This window comes from Zingiber officinale, chromosome 3A (genome assembly GCF_018446385.1).
Source record: "Zingiber officinale cultivar Zhangliang chromosome 3A, Zo_v1.1, whole genome shotgun sequence".
In the NCBI taxonomy this organism is placed as follows: Eukaryota; Viridiplantae; Streptophyta; class Magnoliopsida; order Zingiberales; family Zingiberaceae; genus Zingiber; species Zingiber officinale.
This window is the reverse complement of record NC_055990.1, coordinates 12485432-12507593: the sequence shown is the minus strand read 5'-3', so window position 1 is coordinate 12507593 and position 22162 is coordinate 12485432. Positions and strand designations below refer to the sequence as shown.

At 36.8% G+C, this 22162-nt stretch overlaps 1 protein-coding gene across 2 annotated transcripts in view; it reads left to right on the top strand.

The window, feature by feature from the left end:
* The window catches only part of LOC122051168 (phosphatidylinositol 4-phosphate 5-kinase 9-like), a 45290-nt gene that overhangs the window by 6625 nt on the left and 16503 nt on the right, over nt 1-22162 (top strand). For both annotated transcript variants that reach the window (XM_042612145.1, XM_042612146.1), the window contains one exon: nt 2794-4087. In XM_042612145.1, the coding sequence (XP_042468079.1) occupies nt 2847-4087 (1241 nt within the window). In that variant the 5' untranslated portion in view covers nt 2794-2846. The remainder of the gene's footprint in view (nt 1-2793; nt 4088-22162) is intronic.

Here is a 22162-nt window from a genome sequence, read left to right as displayed (position 1 = left end):
GAATATTGATAATAAGTCCTACCAAACAATCGGTCTATCTTTGGACCGACTAATTGCCCTTATGGAAAACCATAGAATTAGCACATATTAATTACCATGGTATTTATATTATTCAGCCAAATATTAATCTTCCTTTGGGCCTATTAATATCCGCCATTAATAATATAAATACAATTATCTTAAAATAAATTGATCTACACATGAGAGTTCACTTTGATAACATGTTGCTTCAATCAATCCATTTAAAATATCACACATTTGAACCAATAGTGAATTAATCAATTATTTTTAATAATAATAAAATTTTATACGACATCTCAGCAACACGAAAAACCCAATATATAAATGACCAAGTACAAAAGTGGTGCATCAAAAAATCGAAATTATGCTCTTAAACGAATTAAACACCATCCATAAATAAGACCATGGGTTAGGAATATTTCCTTTAAAATCCAATTTAAAAAAAATTCAAAAAAGAAAATAAAATAATAACACAGAAAACCCTAACCTTAAAAACCAAGACACACCATCACCATTGCCACCACCATTAATTAGGGTAGCCTTATGCCGTGAAATCAACAATGGATTGGTGGATTGCACCTTATTCCGGCAGCTCTGAACCCTAATTAAGTGGAAGTTCGAAAAATGCATAAATCCAAAATCAGATCTGAAAATATACTTTAATCAAAATACTCAGGGTTTATGAAAACATAGATCTAAATTCATAAACAACTATAGATCTGAATAGATTGATATGGACACATACCACTTGTTAGAAAACGATTCCAGATTTAAAACATAAATCTAAATTCAGGATTCTCCATATCATATTAACATGATAAATAATAATTTAAATCATACTTGAGTTCATAACAATGTATGTTTAATCTTGTTGAAGTCTTCAAGATCAATATGTTCCCTTTTTTTTAGTTGGCACCTGGTGTCCAGCTTATGCCGACTAATCTTGGGACTCTACGGAAGTTTCCCACTAGTCAGTAAAGGAAGCACTCACAATGGGCGACCTATCAATCTAATGTTCTTAGGTCAACCACCCATTAAGGGAAATTCAACCGTTAATTCGCAAAAGATGAGATTCGATCCTTAGATGCCTGAGCATTGAGAATTGAGAATTGAGAATTGAGAAGGCGTTGTGCCGCTGCACCTTAAAGACAATGCTTCTTTTTGAATTTTATGAGGATGGGATGTCAATACAATTAGGGTTACACATGATCTTGGGACCTCAACCCCTATTTATAATCGAAGAGTTATAAACTTTTGATATTTCTAATTTAGCCCATCATAAATTAGAAATAAAAAAATAGATCTCTACACAAAATAAAATCCATATTTAAATTTAATGCTTTGAACATAATAAATATAACTTAATTAGATCACTTAATTGGGTTCCACTTTTAAGATGGCCATTTATAAAGACATTTAATTAAATATGTTAGCCCACACAATTATATTTCCAACAAGATCTTGATATGACTATTAAGTTGGAAATTTAGGGTAATCAATATTTATGTTCACCTAATACCATGAGCTAGTAAAGAATGCCAAATTTCCCATCATTGTGAAAGGTTGTGGCAGGACCCCTGCAGCAGCGGCGCTTTGCTCATCTGTCTATGCAGACTAAAATAAATGACATAAAAGACACACTAATTGTTAGTATAGGTTGTTAAATCAGCTGTTTAGGGCCAATCATCTACTTTCTCTTTCAGAGTGAGTAGTCAGAGTATATATGCTATTTTCAAGCACAGTGATGAGTGCAAAAGGTAAGTTAGGAAAAGAGAAAAAAATGATAAATTAAAAATGTAATGTGTAAAGAATGAAGGCGTGCATATGGAGTGTGGAATGCTTAACAGTATTTTCTAGGTAATAAAGTGATTAGGGAATATGAACCTGGTGCATTTGGATAGTATTTAAGCTTGTGGGTCAAGTAGGTTTTAAAAGCTTTTGAAAGGTTCTTTGACTATATTAAAATTGTAAAGGCATTTTGTATCAAATGGTAAATCTATGGGCAAAATAAAAATGTATGCCTCTTAGAAATATAACAAAAATTAGTAACTATATAATAAGAACAAAATCAATTTAAAAGAATAATATTGTTTTGTATCCCTTCGATAAAAGGGTCATTTGTAAATTATAACCCATGACTATGTGGTATTACAATCGGATGGATCTCTGGTGATGGATCCTTTAGGCATTGATTATCTTGGTGTCATAGATTAAGCATCGAAGAATGTCAGAACCTGATGTCCTACAAGACTGCATCTTTTATGCATGTTGTGGCATGTTTCACACAGTCCTTGCATATCCAAGAGGTCAAGGAGGCAAGATCTCATATGCTAAAATCTGCGTAAAGCTTGTAAGCAATATAGAATAGATGTAACGTATGAAATTCTTTCACAAGTTCAAATTTGGGCTCTTACCTTAATGGCCACGTCCTACCCAAAATTGAACCTAGACTATAAATCTTGTCAAAGTCCCTACATTAGGCTTAACTTGTCCAAATCCATACAGGTTGATAATGTTTTTAAAGATGCCCACCAAAGACTCTTTCCAATGATCAGTTCTGGTTGGACAAAAGGTATAGATATTTGATATGCACAGCAGCAAGTATTCTATATATTTTACAGCTATAGCACATAAGAAATGACATATTCAAGATTACATTTTTCTTTATTAATTCTCACTTTCAAATTTTACAGGATGTTTCTCTTTTCTGGAGATTCAGAAGATTAAGATAACATGCTAAATTTTTTTTCTTCTTTGTCTCTATTGTTGCAGTTGAACATTTGCAGATTTCTTTTTGAAGGATTAGTTTGTCTATAAGTTATTGCATGTCACTCCCTGGGGATCATATTCATGATGTGGAGGCAATTTCTTTCAGCCATGGACCTTTATCGGTGATTGACACTGGTTCCATCAGTAACAGAGAACTCTCAGTCAACTTAGTGAATGGACAGGATACTTTTGCTGCCAGTTCATACATAAACTTTAGAGTGACTGAAGTTATACTTCTCAATGGAGACAAGTATATGGGGACGTTGTTGGGTAACATGCCAGAAGGATCTGGGAAGTACATTTGGTCAGATGGTTGTATGTACGAAGGTGAATGGAGAAGAGGGATGAGGCATGGGCATGGGAAAATGACATGGGCTTCAGAAGCTATTTACGAGGGAGAATTTTTTAGTGGATACATGCACGGGAATGGGACCTATATTGGTTCAGACAATTTGACCTACAAGGGGAGATGGAAATTGAATCTCAAGCATGGGCTTGGTTATCAAACATTTCCTAATGGTGATGTCTTTGAAGGATCATGGATCCAGGGAGTGATAGAAGGCCATGGTAAGTATGTTTGGGCCAATGAAAACGTCTATATTGGCAATATGAAAGGTGGAACAATCTCAGATAAGGGAACTCTTACTTGGAAAAATGGTGACACTTATGAAGGAAGCTGGTTCAATGGAATGATGCACGGATTTGGAGTCTATACGTGGGTAGATGGGGGCTGCTATATTGGAACATGGACAAGAGGTTTAAAGGATGGAAAAGGGTCCTTTTACCCAAAAGGAAGCAAAATTCCTGTTCGACAAGGGCTTTACCTTAATGCTTTGAGAAAGCGAGGGATTTTACCTGATTTCAAGAGACAAAACCATGGATCACGTATCCTTCATGCTTCATCTGTTGACATGGGCAATATGAAGGTTGGTGAAACTCAAGAACCAGGTAGACACCTTATAAATTTTGAGCAGTCTCGTACCAAACATGTGTCATTAGAAAGGCGCTGGAGTCTTGAGGTTGCTATAGAAAAAGTTATTGGACATGATATGGCGCTAGAATCTGTTATGGAAAATGATGAAAAAGCGGCTGATACAAATATTCCAATCCTTGAAAGGGAGTACATGCAAGGAGTTTTGATCAGTGAAGTTGTAATCAACAACAACTTTTTAGGGTCACCTAGAAAAATAAAAAAACATCAAAAGAAACTTATGAAAGACATAAAAAGGCCCGGAGAAGCGATAATAAAGGGTCATAGGAGTTATGACTTGATGCTCAGTCTTCAGCTTGGTATTAGGTAAAGCTTTCTATGGTCTAGATGTGTGAAATTTTGTTTTATATCTCAATTAAGCTAATAGTTCTTTCATTACTACTTTTCTTAAGGTATTAGTCTTTCTAGTTTGTGTTGTCAAGTGCATGTTTTTTTTTGTTGATCTCTGCCTTGGTTTGGGTTCTGCCATTTTACTGCCAACAGTTCATTTTCTTATAAAGTTATTTCTTATTTGAGTAGCCACAATGATAATTATTTTCAAAATTGTTGAAGATCCATGGTATACACTGATTTACATTGTTATCTCTGCAATTTCATTTTTGCACCCTTGTTTGAGCTTGCAAAGAGTACAAAAGGCCAAAAAGCTGAACCTCTAGCGTCTAGATTCTAGGACAGGATATGCATTGTAAATTGTTTCTTTTGCATAGCAGTCATGACTAAAAGCTTGTTTACGTAATAACCAACTATACTTCAATTCTGGATTAAACAATTGTAGTTAATTAGCTAAAACCAATTTCCTTCTTACATTGAATGAATATTAATCAAAGCTTGCAAATCTGCAAGTAAATCTCTGGTAAAACTAACTAGTAATATTTCACTTATTAAAACATTTTGAAGTAGAATGACTCAATGTGTTTATCAAATCTATTCTAAATATTAAAAGTCTTGAAGATGAGCTGTTGTATTTTTCTAATACCCAAATTTCTATTGTTTCTTCTATCTTTGGCATATGATTATTAAGTTTCTGGCTTGAAAATTCATGCAAATGAACCATTTAGACAAGAAATTTGGGAATTTTTTGGAGGAAGACAAGATGCTTGATTGATGTTGGTACTTGATAGTAAAAAGTTCTGGTTAATCATTAAACTTTAGGACATAAGGTCAACAATGATTGACAAATATCACTATAAAATTGAATTCATAAAATACTAAGGAAAACCTACATTCTAGGACAGTTGTCACAATTTGTGATAGGTGCAATGTTGACATAGGAGAAGGTGCTGTATGATCCTCTTTATTTTTAGATTGTAGATTGATGTTGGATATATATGGCATAAAGAGAAGAATTAGCTAGAGTTCCATAAACTTTCTCTAAGTTTGTGAGTTGGGGAATGCCAAGAAGAAGAAGAAGAAGAAATTAAGGACTACATAAGATATCAAGCAATTGTAACATTCACCATGAACTAAGGGGTTTCCCTGGCAGAAACTATGAAAAAATGAAAAGGAAAAGTAAAAGAAAAAAAAAAGATAATCAATGTTCTTGTATAAAAAAATAGCTTGTTGTTTAACTTGTTGGCACTAGTTTATTTTAGTTCAGTTGTTCCATAAGTCTGCGATTATGATAACTTGATTTAATCTCACACGAAAAGAATGAGTTAGTGATTTGAGGTTTATAAGCCTAGATGAGTGAACTATTGTTACTTTGGGCTTAAGCATTTTGGTTCTTTTATTTGGTTGGGTGGTTAATGTCGATATCATAGTAGATCTAACTCCAGACTTAGTCCAGCATTTGAAAGAGCTAGCTGAGTGATGGAGGAGCCACCATTGGGCTTTACATGCTACTGATTGGAGTGATTCTGGGTTAAGATTTCAACTTTAAGTCTTTATAGAAACTTCAAGCCTTTCATTTTATAACATTAAACCAGGTGAGATTGTAACACCCGAAGATATTCCTACATGTAAAAGATGTAGAAACCATTGGCTATATCCTACAGGATCCTATGTTGTAACACCCTGGGAAAATGAATAAGTTAACATACTTATATGAGGGAATTATTTTTAATTTGAACTTACATTGGCTTCACAGATTGGTTCTCTCTTGTGGATGGATTTTTGTACTGACTATTCCAGTTCAAATTGAACTGTCCAGAGCCAACGCTGGCAGCAGTCCCACACATTAATCTGCATGTACACACAATATGAAGTATGGAGACTTAGGATATTGCACCAAGAACCTCAACCAATGGATGCACATGATAGGTCTAATCATCCATCTCCAATTATCCCTGTTCATCCCCTATCCACACTACACCATTTAAATTCTTGTTCATTCCTAAGTGTTTGAGATGCTCTTCAAATTACTTGGGAAATCTGCTGGACGAAATCAGATCTAGTAGGAATAGATGAATTCAGGTTGCTATGGAATCATATTGGAGTTGAAGTGAGAAAATTAAGAGGATTTATTCCCTAGGTGGCCCCTCTACATTTTCAGCCCCTTAAATTTTGTATGTTTCCAATGAAGTCCTATTTTAGTTTAGATCCTCAACATGTCCTGTGGTTGTTAGTTCCAACCTCAAGTTCAGTGTTGTTCATTAAATTAAACACAACCACTTGTAACTCAGCCTTTTTTCCTTGCGCTTGTGTTGAGTTAACTAGTACCTAAACTTTGCTACAATTAGATGACCTCAACAGATGGTAAGAAAACAAAGGAAAGATTGAAAATAGAAACATGATTGATGCTTCCATTTTTGATCAGACAGTTCTGATTCTCTTCTTTTGAAGAGGCATTTGAATTACCTGAACCTTACTCCAGGTGGTGTTTAACCAGCCTAGTTGGTTTTCCAAGTAAATTCATGAACATGAGAAAGAAAAAACCACAATCTAATGGGTAAAGGAACTTTATGAAAAGGACACAACACTTGTGGTGGAAACTTGTATCCTTGTAAAAGATTTAATATGACAATAAATGTAGTTTGGTGTCATTCTCATGGGTACATCTTCTATCACTTCAAACAGAAAATGCTGGACTATCCATTTGACTGTTAAAATGAATGTTGCCATAAGACCAAATAGCAAAACCGAGAAAAAAGAATACATAAGATGGAAAAAAAACCCTGAAAATCTATATACATGCTCTCGAGTTAACTGTGAGCATGATGTATAACTATCTATTTGTTTGGGTTAATTACATAATTGATCCCTAAACCATCAATCAGTTACAAATTGGCTCCTAAACTTTTTTCTTTCAATCCACTTACAATCAGTTAGGTTGCCAGCCAGCGTCAAACTATGGCAAAATTTCATGAATGAATCCATTAAACTATTGTGCTAATGCTAGGTTGTTCCCCGGAAGGAACGCGTTGCAGGGTCCGACTGTAACGTCTCGGCAAGGACCGCTACATCTCCAGAACTCGGGTGTAGTGATAAATATGCAAGAGTTCGCGTTACAGGGTCCGACTGTAACGTCTCAGCAAGGACCGCTACATCTCCATGAGAACTTGGGTGTAGTGTTAAATAGACAAGAGTTCTCACACCATAGGTTAGATAAGAACAAATATGATAGGAAAACTAATAATCTAAGATTTGGAACATGGAACATAGAAACCCTCACTGGTAAATCAATGGAGGTAGTAGATATAATGATTAGGAGAAAAATTAATATTTTGTGTGTACAAGAGACAAAATGGACAGGTGAGAAGGCAAAGATAATAGAGAACTCGGGTTTTAAGTTATGGTACACTGAAAAGAGTAAAGCAAGAAATGGAGTGGGTATTATTGTAGATAGTTTGTTAAAAGATGAAGTTGTAGGAGTAGTTAGAAAAGGAGATAGAATTATATCCCTTAAAATAATAGTGGCAAAAGAAACTATGAACATAATTAGCGTATATGCACCAAAAGTAGGATTAGATGAAACTACCAAATTAAGGTTTTGGGAGGACTTAGATGAAATATTACAAAATATTCCACCAAATGAAAGGATTTTAATAGGAGGTGATTAAATGGACATGTCGGAGTGAAAAATGAGGAATATGAGAGAGTACATGGGAGTTATGGGTTTGGAACGAGGAATGAGGAAGGGAAAACTATATTAGATTTTGCGATAGCATATGACCTTATATTAGCTAATACGTTTTTTAAGAAAAGAGAAGAACACTTAGTCACATTCAAAAGTGTGAATAATAAATCGCAAATTGACTTTCTTATGGTTAGGAAGAAGGATAGAAAGATTTGTAAAGATTGCAAAGTCATCCCTAGAGAAAGCTTAACTACCCAACATAGGGTAGTAGTGTTGGATATACGTCTCAAACATAGTATCAATAGAAAGAAAATATATACAATTCCTAGAATTAAGTGGTGGAAATTAAAGGATGGGAAACAAAATATATTTAAGGAGAAGGTAGAAATACAAGCATTAGGTGAAATATACAATGACTCTAATACAACATGGGATAAGATGGTATCAAAGTTGAAAATAGTAGCTAAGAGTGTACTCGGTGAGTCAAAAGAACATGTACCACTAAGTAAAGAATCTTGGTGGTGGAATGAGAAAGTACAAGAGAAAGTGAAGGAAAAACGAATGACTTATAAGAAATTATATATTTGTAAGAACGTGGAAAACTTAAAAAAATATACAATAGCCAAGAAAGAAGCTAAGAAAGTAGTGAGTGAAGCAAAAAATGAAACTTTTGAACGGTTATATCAAAAATTAGATACAAAAGAAGGGGAAAGAGACATTTATAGAATAGCTAAAGTGAGAGAAAGAAAAACAAGAGATCTTAGCCAAATAAAATGTATTAAAGATGAATGTAATAGGGTATTAGTAAACGATGGAGAAACAAAAGAGCAGTGGAAGAGGTATTTTCATCAACTTTTTAATGAAGGTTTAGGTGACCAACTTAACTTAGGTAATTTAATTAGGTCAAATGAGCATAAAAATTTTAATTTTTATCGTATAATTCAAACTTCAAAAGCAAAACAAACTTTAAATGAGATGCACAATGGAAAAACCGTTGGACCAGATGATATTCCGATAGAGGTATGGAAGTGCTTAGGGAAACAAGGTATTGAATGACTTACAAAATTATTTAACATGATATTGAAAACGGAAAAAATGCCCGATCAATGGAGGATAAGTACTCTAGTTCCTTATATAAGAATAAGGGAGACGTATAAAATTGTGCAAACTATAGGGTATTAAACTAATGAGTCATACTATGAAACTTTGGGAAAAAGTAATAGAAAAAGATTAAGGAAGGAGACCATGGTGACTAAAAATCAATTTGGGTTCATGCACGGAAGGTCGACAATAGAAGTTATACATCTTCTTAGACAATTAATTGAAAAATATCGAGAGCAAAGACAAGATCTACACATGGTATTCATTGACTTAGAAAAGGCGTATGATAGAGTCCCAAGAGAAATTATATGGAGAATTTTAGAAAGAGAGGTGTTAGCGTAACATATATTGAACTAATTAAGGATATGTATGAGGATGTAACGACCGGAGTAAAGACTTCAGGTGGATCAACTGAAGCATTTCCAATAAAGATAGGGTTACATCAAGGATCAGCTCTAAGTCCCTATCTTTTTACATTAATTATGGATGAACTCACTGCACACATTCAAGACAAGTATCATAGTGCATGTTGTTTGCAGATGATATTATTTTGGTAGATGAGACACGTGGAGTAAATGCTGAACTCAAATCTTGGAGAAAGACACTAGAAGGCAAAGGTTTTAGCTTAGTAGATTAAAGACGGTATATGGAATTTAAGTTTAATATTAGAAGTAATGAAACAATTGTTAAGATAGGAGAAGACGAGTTGCCTGGAACAGAAATTTAAATATTTAGGATCATTTTTACAAAATGATGGAGGGATTGAGAGAGATGTCTTAGAGCATCGAGTGTTTTATGTGACCGTAAAGTACCTCTTAAACTTAAAAGTTCTATAAAACACAGTTAGACTTGCTATGTTATATGGAGTGAATGTTGGACTCGAGCACATGAGCAGAAGATGAGAGTTGCAGAGATGAGGATGTTAAGGTGGATGTGTGGACATACGAGGATGGACAAAATAAGAAATGAGAGCATTAGAGAGAAAGTAGGAGTTGCATCTATTGAGGAAAAACTCAGAGAGACACGTTTAAGATGGTACGGACATGTACTTAGACGACCAATAAATGCTCCAGTTAGGCGATGTGAAACTATGATAAACATGCATATAAAACGAGGAAGAGGAAGACCAAAAAAGACTTGGTTAGCAACAATAAAACAAGATAAAATTTATTTAAATATAGATGATGATATAATAGGAGATAGAGCTCAATGGCGTAAAAGGATTCATACAGCCGACCCCACTTAGTGGGAAAAGGCTTGGTTGTTGTTGTTGCCACTTACAAGTTTGCAAAATTGTTTAGTTCCAATCCATCTATTAGAATTAATTAAGAACAAGTAACACACTAATTGGTAGCTATGTAAGCATCCATGTCTTACTCTTATGTCAGCTTTAATCATTCTATATTCAACTGTGAACTCAACAACCAATTAAATGTTATGCTCTTGCCTGTGATATTTATGATAGTGTGGACACAACATTTTTTTAGAATGCAAAGTAGTTATAATAGTTAGTTATTTGTCATTAAGTAAATCCAACATATGAACTTGAGCATGACAAGTTACAGAAAATAAGTTCTTAATTTAAAATATGGATCGTAGTTTTAAGGATTACTTATGTAATTTGTTTACTGTCATGTGTGAAACTGGAGTAGCAACCTGTTGTCATGTGTGATCACTGTCATGCTTCCCAAGCCTGATGTAGACTTGGCAAATTCAAGTCCTAGATTCATTAGGCAAAGTTATGTTTGGCCAAAAGACAGGAGCTTTAGGAAGCATTCTGTCCCTGATATCCTGCTGTAGTTCTTGACAACAAGAACTTTGCCAATGGAGAGGGGTGATATTAGGAGTAGACGATACAGGTTCAATAGCCATATAAACAAAAGGCTGCTTCATCATTTGGTCTTGTTGATGTTGGAGGTTTCCAACCTTCCTAAAGAAGTCCAGAACTAACCAACTAGTGCTCTCATTTCTGGTGGGGAAAGTGGGGATTATGTTGGGCCTATGATAAACTTTGAATTCTCATGGTCTTCCTAATTTCATAGGCATAAGCAGGTGCGCTTAGGATCTTTTCATTTGGTTTAAATTGCAGTTGCAATCTCTTTGTTTGTTGTAACTGAAACACCTATTCGAAATTATTGTTGATGTAGATTTGTCTCCTTGGGCGGTGATTTTTGTTAACTTGTCAGTGGCTCAGCATGATGAGATGATGGGTTGGCGACTTGGGTCAGTTGAATTTCCCCTTTGAATGGTCAAGACATCCTTTTAGCTAATCATCTCCAATGTGGATCAGTGGCACAGTTATGCTGTTGAACATAATTGAAATTTTGAGGCGAGAGTTTGACTCTATTTCTTTAAGATGATATTGTGCTGCCCAAGTGTTTACGATTACTTTTATGATGCAACGACCTTTGTTTTGGAATATGAGCACTTCAAATTCTAAGACCCAACAAACTTCAATACCTTGGAACTCTAGAAGTAGAGAAGAGAACTGAGTGGAAGATTCTTACTTGAATTTGGAGCAACTTGGAATGAAAGTTTGTGGTTGTGTTTATAGGAATGGGGAGACATGACCAAAGGGCAGAAACAAAGATTGCATCTCTTAATTTAAATTTGTATTTTGAAGGGATATGAGGGTAAAGAAAATCCCTTGGGGATCATTGTTGTGAACAGTGCTAAACAGACAATGTACTGTGCCTGGTTGCACTGATGGGAAGTGACATTGAGAGGGGCGCATCCCCATCTCTGTTTCATTAATTTGGGCTTGGCCCTATTAATTGGTCTCATCTAATGCCATGAAATTAAATCCTAATTAGGTTATAGGTGTTATACAACAGCCCCTGTTTAGGCTCTTGTGCTCAATTGGGCTGTTGGTTCAATTAGAGTTAACAACCGAATTTAGATTTCCAGACCAATTAAGGCTAGTGGCCCAATTACATGCACCCTGCCCAATTTGGCTCAACCCATTTAGAACTGTGTTACATATTCCTCTCTAGCCCCACATGGTATTAGCTCTCATATATTCATATTCGTCGACTACTCTTGTATATAGGCTTGTACCCTCGTCATGATCATAAATGGATCTAGATGAAACTGGCGATATTGATTACAGTTTTCTCTATCTCAAGTAGCTGATAATTTTATATTAATTCTTATTCGCTTGAGGAATTGGTTTTATGACAATCTATTTGCAATATAGAATGTACATACGCTTACTTGATTTCATTGGTTATGAAATCCAATTTCCAGCACATATGATTGCATATGAACTAAAGAGAAAAAAATTTCATCGTAAAAATTGTGATTCTCTTATTTACAAGGTAGGTGAATTCTCTTGAGTAAATGTGCTTATATTTGGTGTATATGTCGACAAATAGGCATATATGCATGGAGTCTTTAGAAGATTTTTGCAAAGGTTCTTTTATGCTCTGTTTACTTGGGAGAGTGGAAAGCAAAACTAAGGAAAAATTTTTGCAGTGAAAAAGTTTTCGTTGTTTATTTCATTAAAATGTCGAGGGAAGAGAAATGTAATCCATCAACGGATAGTTTTGGAGCCAAAATCGATCATCTCAAAATCGGACGGAAAACAACGGATGGAAAAAAATGACGCATGCACCCATTTTCATTTACAAAATTACACCATATACCAAAAAATAATGACACATGTACCCTTTTTAACTCACAAAACTATATACCCAGAAAATGACACATGTACCCTTTTATAGTTAAAAAAATTACACCGCATGTACCCACCTTCCTCAATCAAGATAAACAAGCATGTAGAGGAAGAAATTTCTTTACCTTTCCATTCTCTTCTCATGCCTTTAGGTTTATTTCATCCATTCATCGTCCACTCCTTTAGGTAAACAGAGCATTAGTCCTCCATTTGTTGCTGTGGACAATAGTAATGCTTCTGATTGCAACATGCCAAAGTTTGAAATGATGATTTTTTTTTTAGTTTACAATTACCTAATTAAAGCTTTAAATGAGATGTAAAATGGAAAGTAGTTAGGCCATATAATATTCTAATAGAGGTATGTGTTGGGACCTTGACGTCCGCTAGAGGGGGGGTGAATAGCGTCTCACCCAAAACTTTACTTCCTATAATGTTAGTGCACAGCGGAATACAAAAACAAACTAACAAATACGAAAGTTAACCTAAAACAAGAAGGAAGAAGACAACAAACCAAACACAAACCCTAACACAAGGCGTTTACGTGGTTCGGAGATAACTTGCTCCTACTCCACGGCGTGTCCGTAAGGTGGACGATCCCTCAATCCGTCGGTGGATTAGTCCCCGGCAAACTCCGGCTAGCTCAACCTCCTTGTGGGTGGAGAAACCTCACTACAACTCCAACCAAGACCTCTTGGCACACAAAGATCTCTTGAGCACTTTGGTGACTACTAATTAGGCTTTAACCAAGTTTAATTTCGTCACCTTGGCCGGCCATACCAAGCTCCTTCTTATAGAGCTTGGAACAAATCAGAACCTGATTTGCCCGTTACCAGTCGACTGGTCAATGCACCAGTCGACTGGTGCCAACGGCTCTCTACTACAGTGCATCAGTCGACTGCTACAATCATCAGTCGACTGCTACAATACTGCTACAGTAACGCTACAGTACTGCTACAGTAACACTACAGTACTGCTACAGTAACGCTACAGTAACCCTAATTTTAGGATTTTGCCTCGAGTACATTCACTCAGCACTCGTTCTCGCCCGACCAACCTAGACCTAGCCTTCTAGCCTCCTCCATCAGTCTCGCGTCCCTCGGATGTCTCCCCATCCTTCACGTCTTGCCTTCTGGAGCTTCCTTCGGCCTTGTCCATATTGTCGGGTCTTCCTTTGCCAAGAGGCTCCTCACCTCCGGGGCTTCATCCATTGCCAAGTCACACTTGGACTTACGTTGCCAAGACTACATGCTTGGACTTACACCGCCAAGACTCATTCTTGGACTTTCCTCCTTTGCCAAGATCACACTTGGACTTTACTTGTTGTACCTGTATCCTGCACACTCACAATGCATATCAAATACAACAATAAACCTAACTTAAACCTTTGCCCAAACATCAAAACCTAGGGCACCTAGATTGCTTCAACAATCTCCCTCTTTTTGATGTTTGACAACCTGTTTAAGTTAGGGAAACATAAATGTAATACATATGCAAATAAATATGCAAATCAACTCATGCATAAATAATGGAACCTAAATCCTTAGGCTCCCCCTTCACCTAAGCTCTCCCTTGAGCTAGGATTTCCCGCAAAGGTAAACTTCTCCCCCTTTGCCTAAACAATCGCTCCCCCTTCACCTATGCTCCCCTTCGAGCTAGGATTTCTTGCAAAGGTGTATAGGTTTTCCACTTAAACCTAAAATTCTCCCCCTTTGCCATACATCAAAAAGAGCTCCAACAATATCCCAATTGTTGAAAACATGTCATCCAAATTGACCCTAAATTCATGTATTTATCTCCCATGGATCTCATACATTTAAACGAGTTGACACGGTCAAGAACAACGTTAAAAAACACGTTTAGGCTGGTATCAGTCGACTGCCCTAAGTGCCAGTCGACTGCCCCTTTCGATAGAACCTTACAGAAACATTCTGTAGTTGAAATCTACTGTTACCAGTCGACTGGTCTTGGCACCAGTCGACTGCCCTCATAAAAATGAGCTTACAGAGACATTCTGTGTTCAAAAACACTGTTACCAGTCGACTGGTATCTGCACCAGTCGACTGGCACCCTATTTCTGAAAAAATCAGCCTTTTCTGACCAACTTCAGAAATGCACCAGAAATTCTACAGACCTCCAAAAAATCTCAAATTTTGTGGAGAGGTCTATTTTAACCTTGTCTACTTGGGAAAAATATATATAAAAATATATTTATCACAGATCCTAAGATTGACACAAAATTCAAACCTAGCTAAATTGTTCAATTGAACCTTGACCTAAAGTCCTAGTTTTGGCTTCCTCTTGATGTATCTGCCCATACTAAACCACAATACTTTCCTAGCATGAGTTTATATGGCATCTATACATCAAAAACTAATTTTCATGTAATATGAACCCAATTCATATTTCCATGCATAAAACTTAACCCAATTGTGCCAACCAAGTATAGTAGAGACTCAAATCTATCTCTAATCCCTTTGGCACATCTTGGTTCACTTAAGATCATTTACCATATGTCCCAAAGACTCTTTGAGCTCCCCCTTGAGCTCTTAATCTTATCCACCTCCCTAGGTGACTCATTTACTATGACTAGGCCATTTTGGTGCACCTCAGGTGACACTTGGCCTACAAGACTCACCTTCTTAACCTTAGACACCTTGTCTTTGGGAATTTCTTCTTGTCCTTAATCTTGGACACCTTATCCTTGCTATAATTATATGCTACCCTAGCATATTCCTTCTTATTGGCCTTGGATGACTCTCCCTTGCTCTTGGTAACACCTCCCGTACCAATATCATGTGCTAGCTTAACACTTGACCTCCTTTTGATCTTTGAAAAGATTTTTATGTTTTCAAAGAGTAACTCCCCCTAAAAACATGATCAAACTTTTATCATTGCACCAACAATGACTTGGGGTTCCTAAATAATTAGGAAAATCAAAACTTGAAGTTTGAGGTTCAAAATTCAATAATGAAACTAAACATCAACCGAAACTTCACTTTGGTCTTTCTTAACCAAACCATACTTGTTTTCATCATGAAAACTCATGTAGACATTATTTAGGGTATACTTTATCAAGGAAAAATAGTTTTCTATGAAAATACTTCCTATTTTCAAAGATTGACACAAATTTGAAAACTCTTGAAAACTTCAATGTTTTCTCCTAGTTTGTGTCTAACTTTTCAATGATGATTACTATCAAAAGATAGTCTTCACCAAGGGTTTTCAAAAGTATTTTGAAATCATTTTCAAAACCAATATCCAACCACGTTCTTTGGGTTCAAAGTACATGACTTATACATTAGCTTTCCCAATGATTGGAAGACACATAACTATGTGTTTTGATGAACCTAAAACTCAACAAGATGCACTAGATTAACATCTTGAGTTTAGTTCACCATCTTAACATCTCACTTGTACCTAACGTGTATTAAAACGCATACAAGTCACCTTATAGTTCTTTGTGAGATGTATATTTGGTCTTGCCCTAAACTAAGGGATCATACATCTCTATCTAGGCATTGTAAAAATTATGATCATCCATCTAGGATGTCACTTGATATGATCCCTCTTGTTGGGATACTTCTATACATAATAAATGTCTTTTGTCCTTAATTATAAGGAAATTGACATACTGCATGATGATTAATGGCATACATCAAAATAAGCAAAGCATGTTATAACTACATGATATATGCATGACATGACATTGTATTTTTGTATTTTTCATAATAAAATGTGAATGCTAAATATGATGTCATGGCATATGATGGGAAAACAATCATGACAAGTTAGCATAAATAAAATGTACCTAGATAATCTATCTAAGTATCCTTAATTCTTAGTTATACCTTAAAATTAAATCCTAGATTGCCCAATTTCATCAAGAAAGTGCCAAACCCAATTTTGACATTTCTTTTTCCCTTTCTAAATTTGTGCCATTTTTAAATTAAACAAATTCCTCAAAGTATGACACATTTTATTCTTTCAAAGAGTATATGAAATCAAATTAAGGCTTAGATTCACCTTTAACCTTCTAAGAAAATGCCAAAACCCCCAACTTGACATTTCTTATCCTTTTCCAAATGTGTCAATTTAAATTAGATTTAACTCCTCAAATTTTGACACATTTTTGCTCTTCAAGGCTTTAAGCACATTTGATTAAAGCATGAGTTTTCTCTTAATTCCTTAAGAAAGTATCAAAATTCTAACTTGATTTTTCTTATACTTTTCTTAAGTGTGCCAAGTTAGATTAAGTTCAACTCTTCAAATTTTGGCACATATATTACTCTCTCAAAGAGTAACCCAATAACCTTTTTCTTTTTCAAAGGTTAACAATAACCTTGAAAATGCTCTCAAGTGTCAACTTTACAAAGGTTGGGTTAACTACCTTTCCAATTGGAGTTGACACTCTCTAACCTATCTAGGGTGTAGAGAATATGCTCCTAGGAACCCAAAACCTATTGGTGCTCCTTGGATGCTCTAGGTACTCACTAGGGATGACTTCCATAGATACCTTCCTAAGGACCTTTCTAGGCTTCTTAGAAGCCTTTTTAACTCCCCTTGTAACCTTATTTGTGACTTTGTTTGGTCTTTTTAGAGCCTTAGTCACCTTTACTAAGTCAACTCTAGGGATGACCTCCCTTGTGACCTTCTTTATGACATTATTAGACTTCTTAGAAGTCTTAGTCACATTGGTCTTTGCAAAAGTACTCTTAGGGACAACTTCCCTTGTACTTTTAGCTTGACCACTAAACCTAGGGTTGGTCCCATAACTATATGGAACCCTATGAAAGGAAGTCACATCCTTCTTGGCTTTAGGTTTGTATCCCAAACCTATATAGCCATTGGATGGCTCTTGTCTAGCTTTTCCTAGGTTATGCTCATTTTGACCCCTAAGAATATTTTCCATTCTTGCTAGGGTTCTTTCTAAATTATCAAGTCTTGACCTCAAGACTTGGTTTTCCGTCATTGAATCCATAGACTTGGATTTTTCTTGACCCCTATGAGCATTTCTATATCTAGGCATATATCTATAATCCTTAGAGTTATTGCCTAAATTGTTATTTACCTTCCTAGCCTTAGGTGTGATAAATCTAGCATGAGGAGGGATATATTTATCCTTAGATTTATCATGCATTCTATTTTCATGATAAATAGCATTATAACGATTTAAATTTGAATTAGCATTCAAGTTAGGGTTTACCTCCCTTACCCTTGAAGCTCTCTTCTTCTCCCACTTCTTCAAGTGCACCAATTTCTTGAGCTCTCCTCTCCTTGGGCACTTTGTGTGGTAGTGACCCCACTCACCACATGTAAAGCACCTAATGTGCTTCTTCTCCTCCTTCTTCTTCTTCCTACAACTCACATTAGTTTCTAAATTAACTTTAGTGAGTTTAGGGTTTACCTCCTTTACCTTCTTGAGTGAAGGACACCTACTCTTGTAGTGCCCCATCTTACCACACTCAAAGCATTTGATGTGGTCCTTTGTGCTCTTCTTGGTAGTTGAGGTGGAGGGTTGAGCTTCCAAGATCTCCTCTTCCTTGGATTGCTCTTCTTCCTCTTCACTTGAAGATGTCGATGATTCCACTTCTTCCTCCCTTGAAGATGTGAATGATACCTCCTCATCTTCCTTCTCCTCCTCGGATGTTGACCTTATGTCAACATCGGATTGGTCTTTCTCTTCTTGGACCAATGAGCCCTTCTTCTTGGACTCCTCTACTCCTTGGAATTGTGACGGGTCTTCATGATAGGCAATGATCTTTTTCCAAAGATCACATGCACTTGTGCATTCACCTACACTTACAATGATATTAGAAGGTAGTAAATTATGCAAAATTCTCGTTACCTCCTTGTCCGCCTTCGATTGCTCTCGTTGCGCTTCGGTCCAATGTCGAGGTCGGAGGCGTTTACCCTTCTTGTCCGTAGGAGCTTCAAATGGGTCACTCAAGGCAACCCATTGGTTCCAATCCATTTGGAACCATGTCTCCAACCGCTTCCTCCAATAATTGAAGTCTTCTTTGTCGTACGGAGGTGGAATTCGGATATCCCATCCGAGCGGTCCTTCGGACTCCATCTTCTTCTTCCTCTAGCTTCTTGCTCTCTTGGCGGTTAGTCCGTAGAAGAGCGACCTCGCTCTGATACCACTTGTTGGGACCTTGACGTCCGCTAGAGGGGGGGTGAATAGCGTCTCACCCAAAACTTTACTTCCTATAATGTTAGTGCACAGCGGAATACAAAAACAAACTAACAAATACGAAAGTTAACCTAAAACAAGAAGGAAGAAGACAACAAACCAAACACAAACCCTAACACAAGGCGTTTACGTGGTTCGGAGATAACTTGCTCCTACTCCACGGTGTGTCCATAAGGTGGACGATCCCTCAATCCGTCGGTGGATTAGTCCCCGGCAAACTCCGGCTAGCTCAACCTCCTTGTGGGTGGAGAAACCTCACTACAACTCCAACCAAGACCTCTTGGCACACAAAGATCTCTTGAGCACTTTGGTGACTACTAATTAGGCTTTAACCAAGTCTAATTTCGTCACCTTGGCCGGCCATACCAAGCTCCTTCTTATAGAGCTTGGAACAAATCGACTGGTCCTTGCACCAGTCGACTGGTGCCAACGGCTATCTCAACGGCTCTCTGCTACAGTGCATCAATCGACTGCTACAATCATCAGTCGACTGCTACAGTAACGCTACAGTAAACCCTAATTTTAGGATTTTGCCTCGAGTACATTCACTCAGCACTCGTTCTCGCCCGACCAACCTAGACCTAGCCTTCTAGCCTCCTCCATCAGTCTCGCGTCCCTCGGATGTCTCCCCATCCTTCACGTCTTGTCTTCTGGAGCTTCCTTCGGCCTTGTCCATATTGTCGGGTCTTCCTTTGCCAAGAGGCTCCTCACCTCCGGGGCTTCATCCATTGCCAAGTCACACTTGGACTTACGTTGCCAAGACTACATGCTTGGACTTACACCGCCAAGACTCATTCTTGGACTTTCCTCCTTTGCCAAGATCACACTTGGACTTTACTTGTTGTACCTGTATCCTGCACACTCACAATGCATATCAAATACAACAATAAACCTAACTTAAACCTTTGCCCAAACATCAAAACCTAGGGCACCTAGATTGCTTCAACAGTATGGAAGTGCACAGGGAAATAAAGTATCAAATGACTAACAAAGTTATTTAACTTTATGTTGAAAACGAAAAAATGTCTGATTAATAGAGGGTAAGTACTCTAGTTCTCTTATATATAAGAACAAAGAAGATTAACAAAATTATGCAAATTATAAGAGTTTTAAACTAATTAGTCATTCCATTAAACTTTGGGAAAGTAATAAAAAATTAAGGAAATGACGGTGAATGAAAATCAATTTGAATTCATGTTTGGAAAATCGACAATATAAGTTATACATTTTCTTAAGCAACTAATTGAAAAGTATTGGGAACAAAAGCAAGATCTACATATGATACTCGCTAACCTAGAAAAAGCTTACGATAAGTCCCAAAAGAAGGAATTTTAAAAAAGAGTGATGTTAGAATAATATATATTGAATTAATGAAGAATATGAATGAGGATGTAATGACACGAGTGAAGACTTTAGGTGAATTAACTAAAGTGTTTTCTATAAAGTTAGAGTTACATTAAGATAAACTCTAAGTCCCAATATTTTTACACTAATCACATCCAAGACACGGTATCATGGTGCATGTTGTTTGCAGATAATATTGTTTTGTATGTGAAGGAGTATATGCTAAACTTGAATTTTGGCGGGAAACACTTGAAGTGGATTGAGAATATATGGAATTTAAGTTTGAAAATATTTAACGTAATGAGATAATTGTTAAGATTGGAGATGATCAGTTGTCTGAAACTGAGATCTTTAAGTATTTAGAATCTTTTTGCATAAGAATGGAGGGATTAAGAGATATGTCTTACATATAATACAAGTGGAATGGTTGAAATGGAGGCGAGTGTCATGTGTTCTATGTGACCATAAAATACTTTTGAAACTTAAAGGAAAGTTCTATAAAATGACGGTTAGACTTGCAATGTTATATGAAGTTGAATGTTGGATTATAACTCGAGCACATGAGAAAAAGATAACTGTTGCAGAGATGAGGATGTTAAGGTGGATATGTGGACATACAAGGAGCGATAAGATAAGAAATGAAAACATTAGAGAGAACTCCCAGAGACACATTTAAGATGGTACAGACATGTATTTAGACTACCAATAAATGTTACAATTAGACAATGTGAAACTATGATAAATATGCACGTCAAACGAGGATAAGGAAGATCAAAAAAGACTTGGTTAGTAACAATAAAACAAGATAAAATTTATTTAAATATAGATGATATAGTAGGGGATAAAGTCCAATGATGTAGAAAGATTTATATAATCGACCCTACCTAATGGGATAAGACTTGATTGTTGTTATTGTTATTGTTATTGTTATTGTTATTGTTATTGTTATTGTTATTGTTATTGTTATTGTTATTGTTGTTGTTGTTGTTGTTGTTGTACAATTACCTAATCAGTACTTCAGAATTGATTACCTTCCTTTCCAAGTGCTTAAGATGTAAGATTAACTTAGTTTGTGAAACTAAATGAGTATGATATTGTAGTTGATTGGTGAATTTATAGCTTTAATGTTCTTGTGGCAACTGTTAGGACCTAAAAGTAGCTAGAGGGGGGGTGAATAGCTCGTCGCGTGCTCGGTGCTCGGCGTTGCTTGTTTCTTCAAAGATGCGCAGCGGAAATACAAGAAACAAAAGCATACAACGCTAACAAGGTTGGTTTACTTGATATCCACCTCACAAGAGGTGACTAGTCCAAGGATCCACACCTACTCACGCACCCTCCACTAATAAAACTCTCCTTTATGGTAACTACCAAAGGCAGAGAAGCCCTACAAGACTCTCAATACAAGAAGAAGAACGGGTAGTAAAGAAATACAAGCACAAGCTTACAATGAGTACAAAAACCCTAACCCTAGCTTCTTCTTCTTGTTGTAGTCACGCCTCTTGACTTGGAAGAACCTCCAAGAACCTTCAAGAACTGGCGTTGAGTGTGGAAGATAGCTGTGGAGAAGCTGCTGTGAAGCTCTGAGATGAATCGTGGAAGCAGTACCGAAGGAATCAAGCGCCTGCGGCCTTTATCGACGCCAACGGTCGGATCCCGATCGATTGGATTGCTCCCAATCGATCGGGGAGGCTTTGGATCGATCCACGGATCGATCTAGAGCGCCTCTGTGCTCTGGAAATTAGCCTGGATCGATCCACGGATCGATCCAGGACTTGTCGCGACAAAACGCTCCTTCCCGATCAATCCACTGATCGATTGAGATCTCTGGATCGATCAGCTGATCGATCCAGAGGCGTTCTGTGCAAACGCGACTGCCTCCCAATCGATGCACTGATCGATTGGGACGGGGACTTCTCGCAGGGACACCCCAATCGATCGGCCGATCGATTGGGCTCCAGCCAATCGATCGGCCGATCGATCCGGCTACTGGTTTTTGCCCAAAACCAAGTCCCAAGCCTCCCAAACCAACATCCGGTCAACCTTGACCTGTTAGTT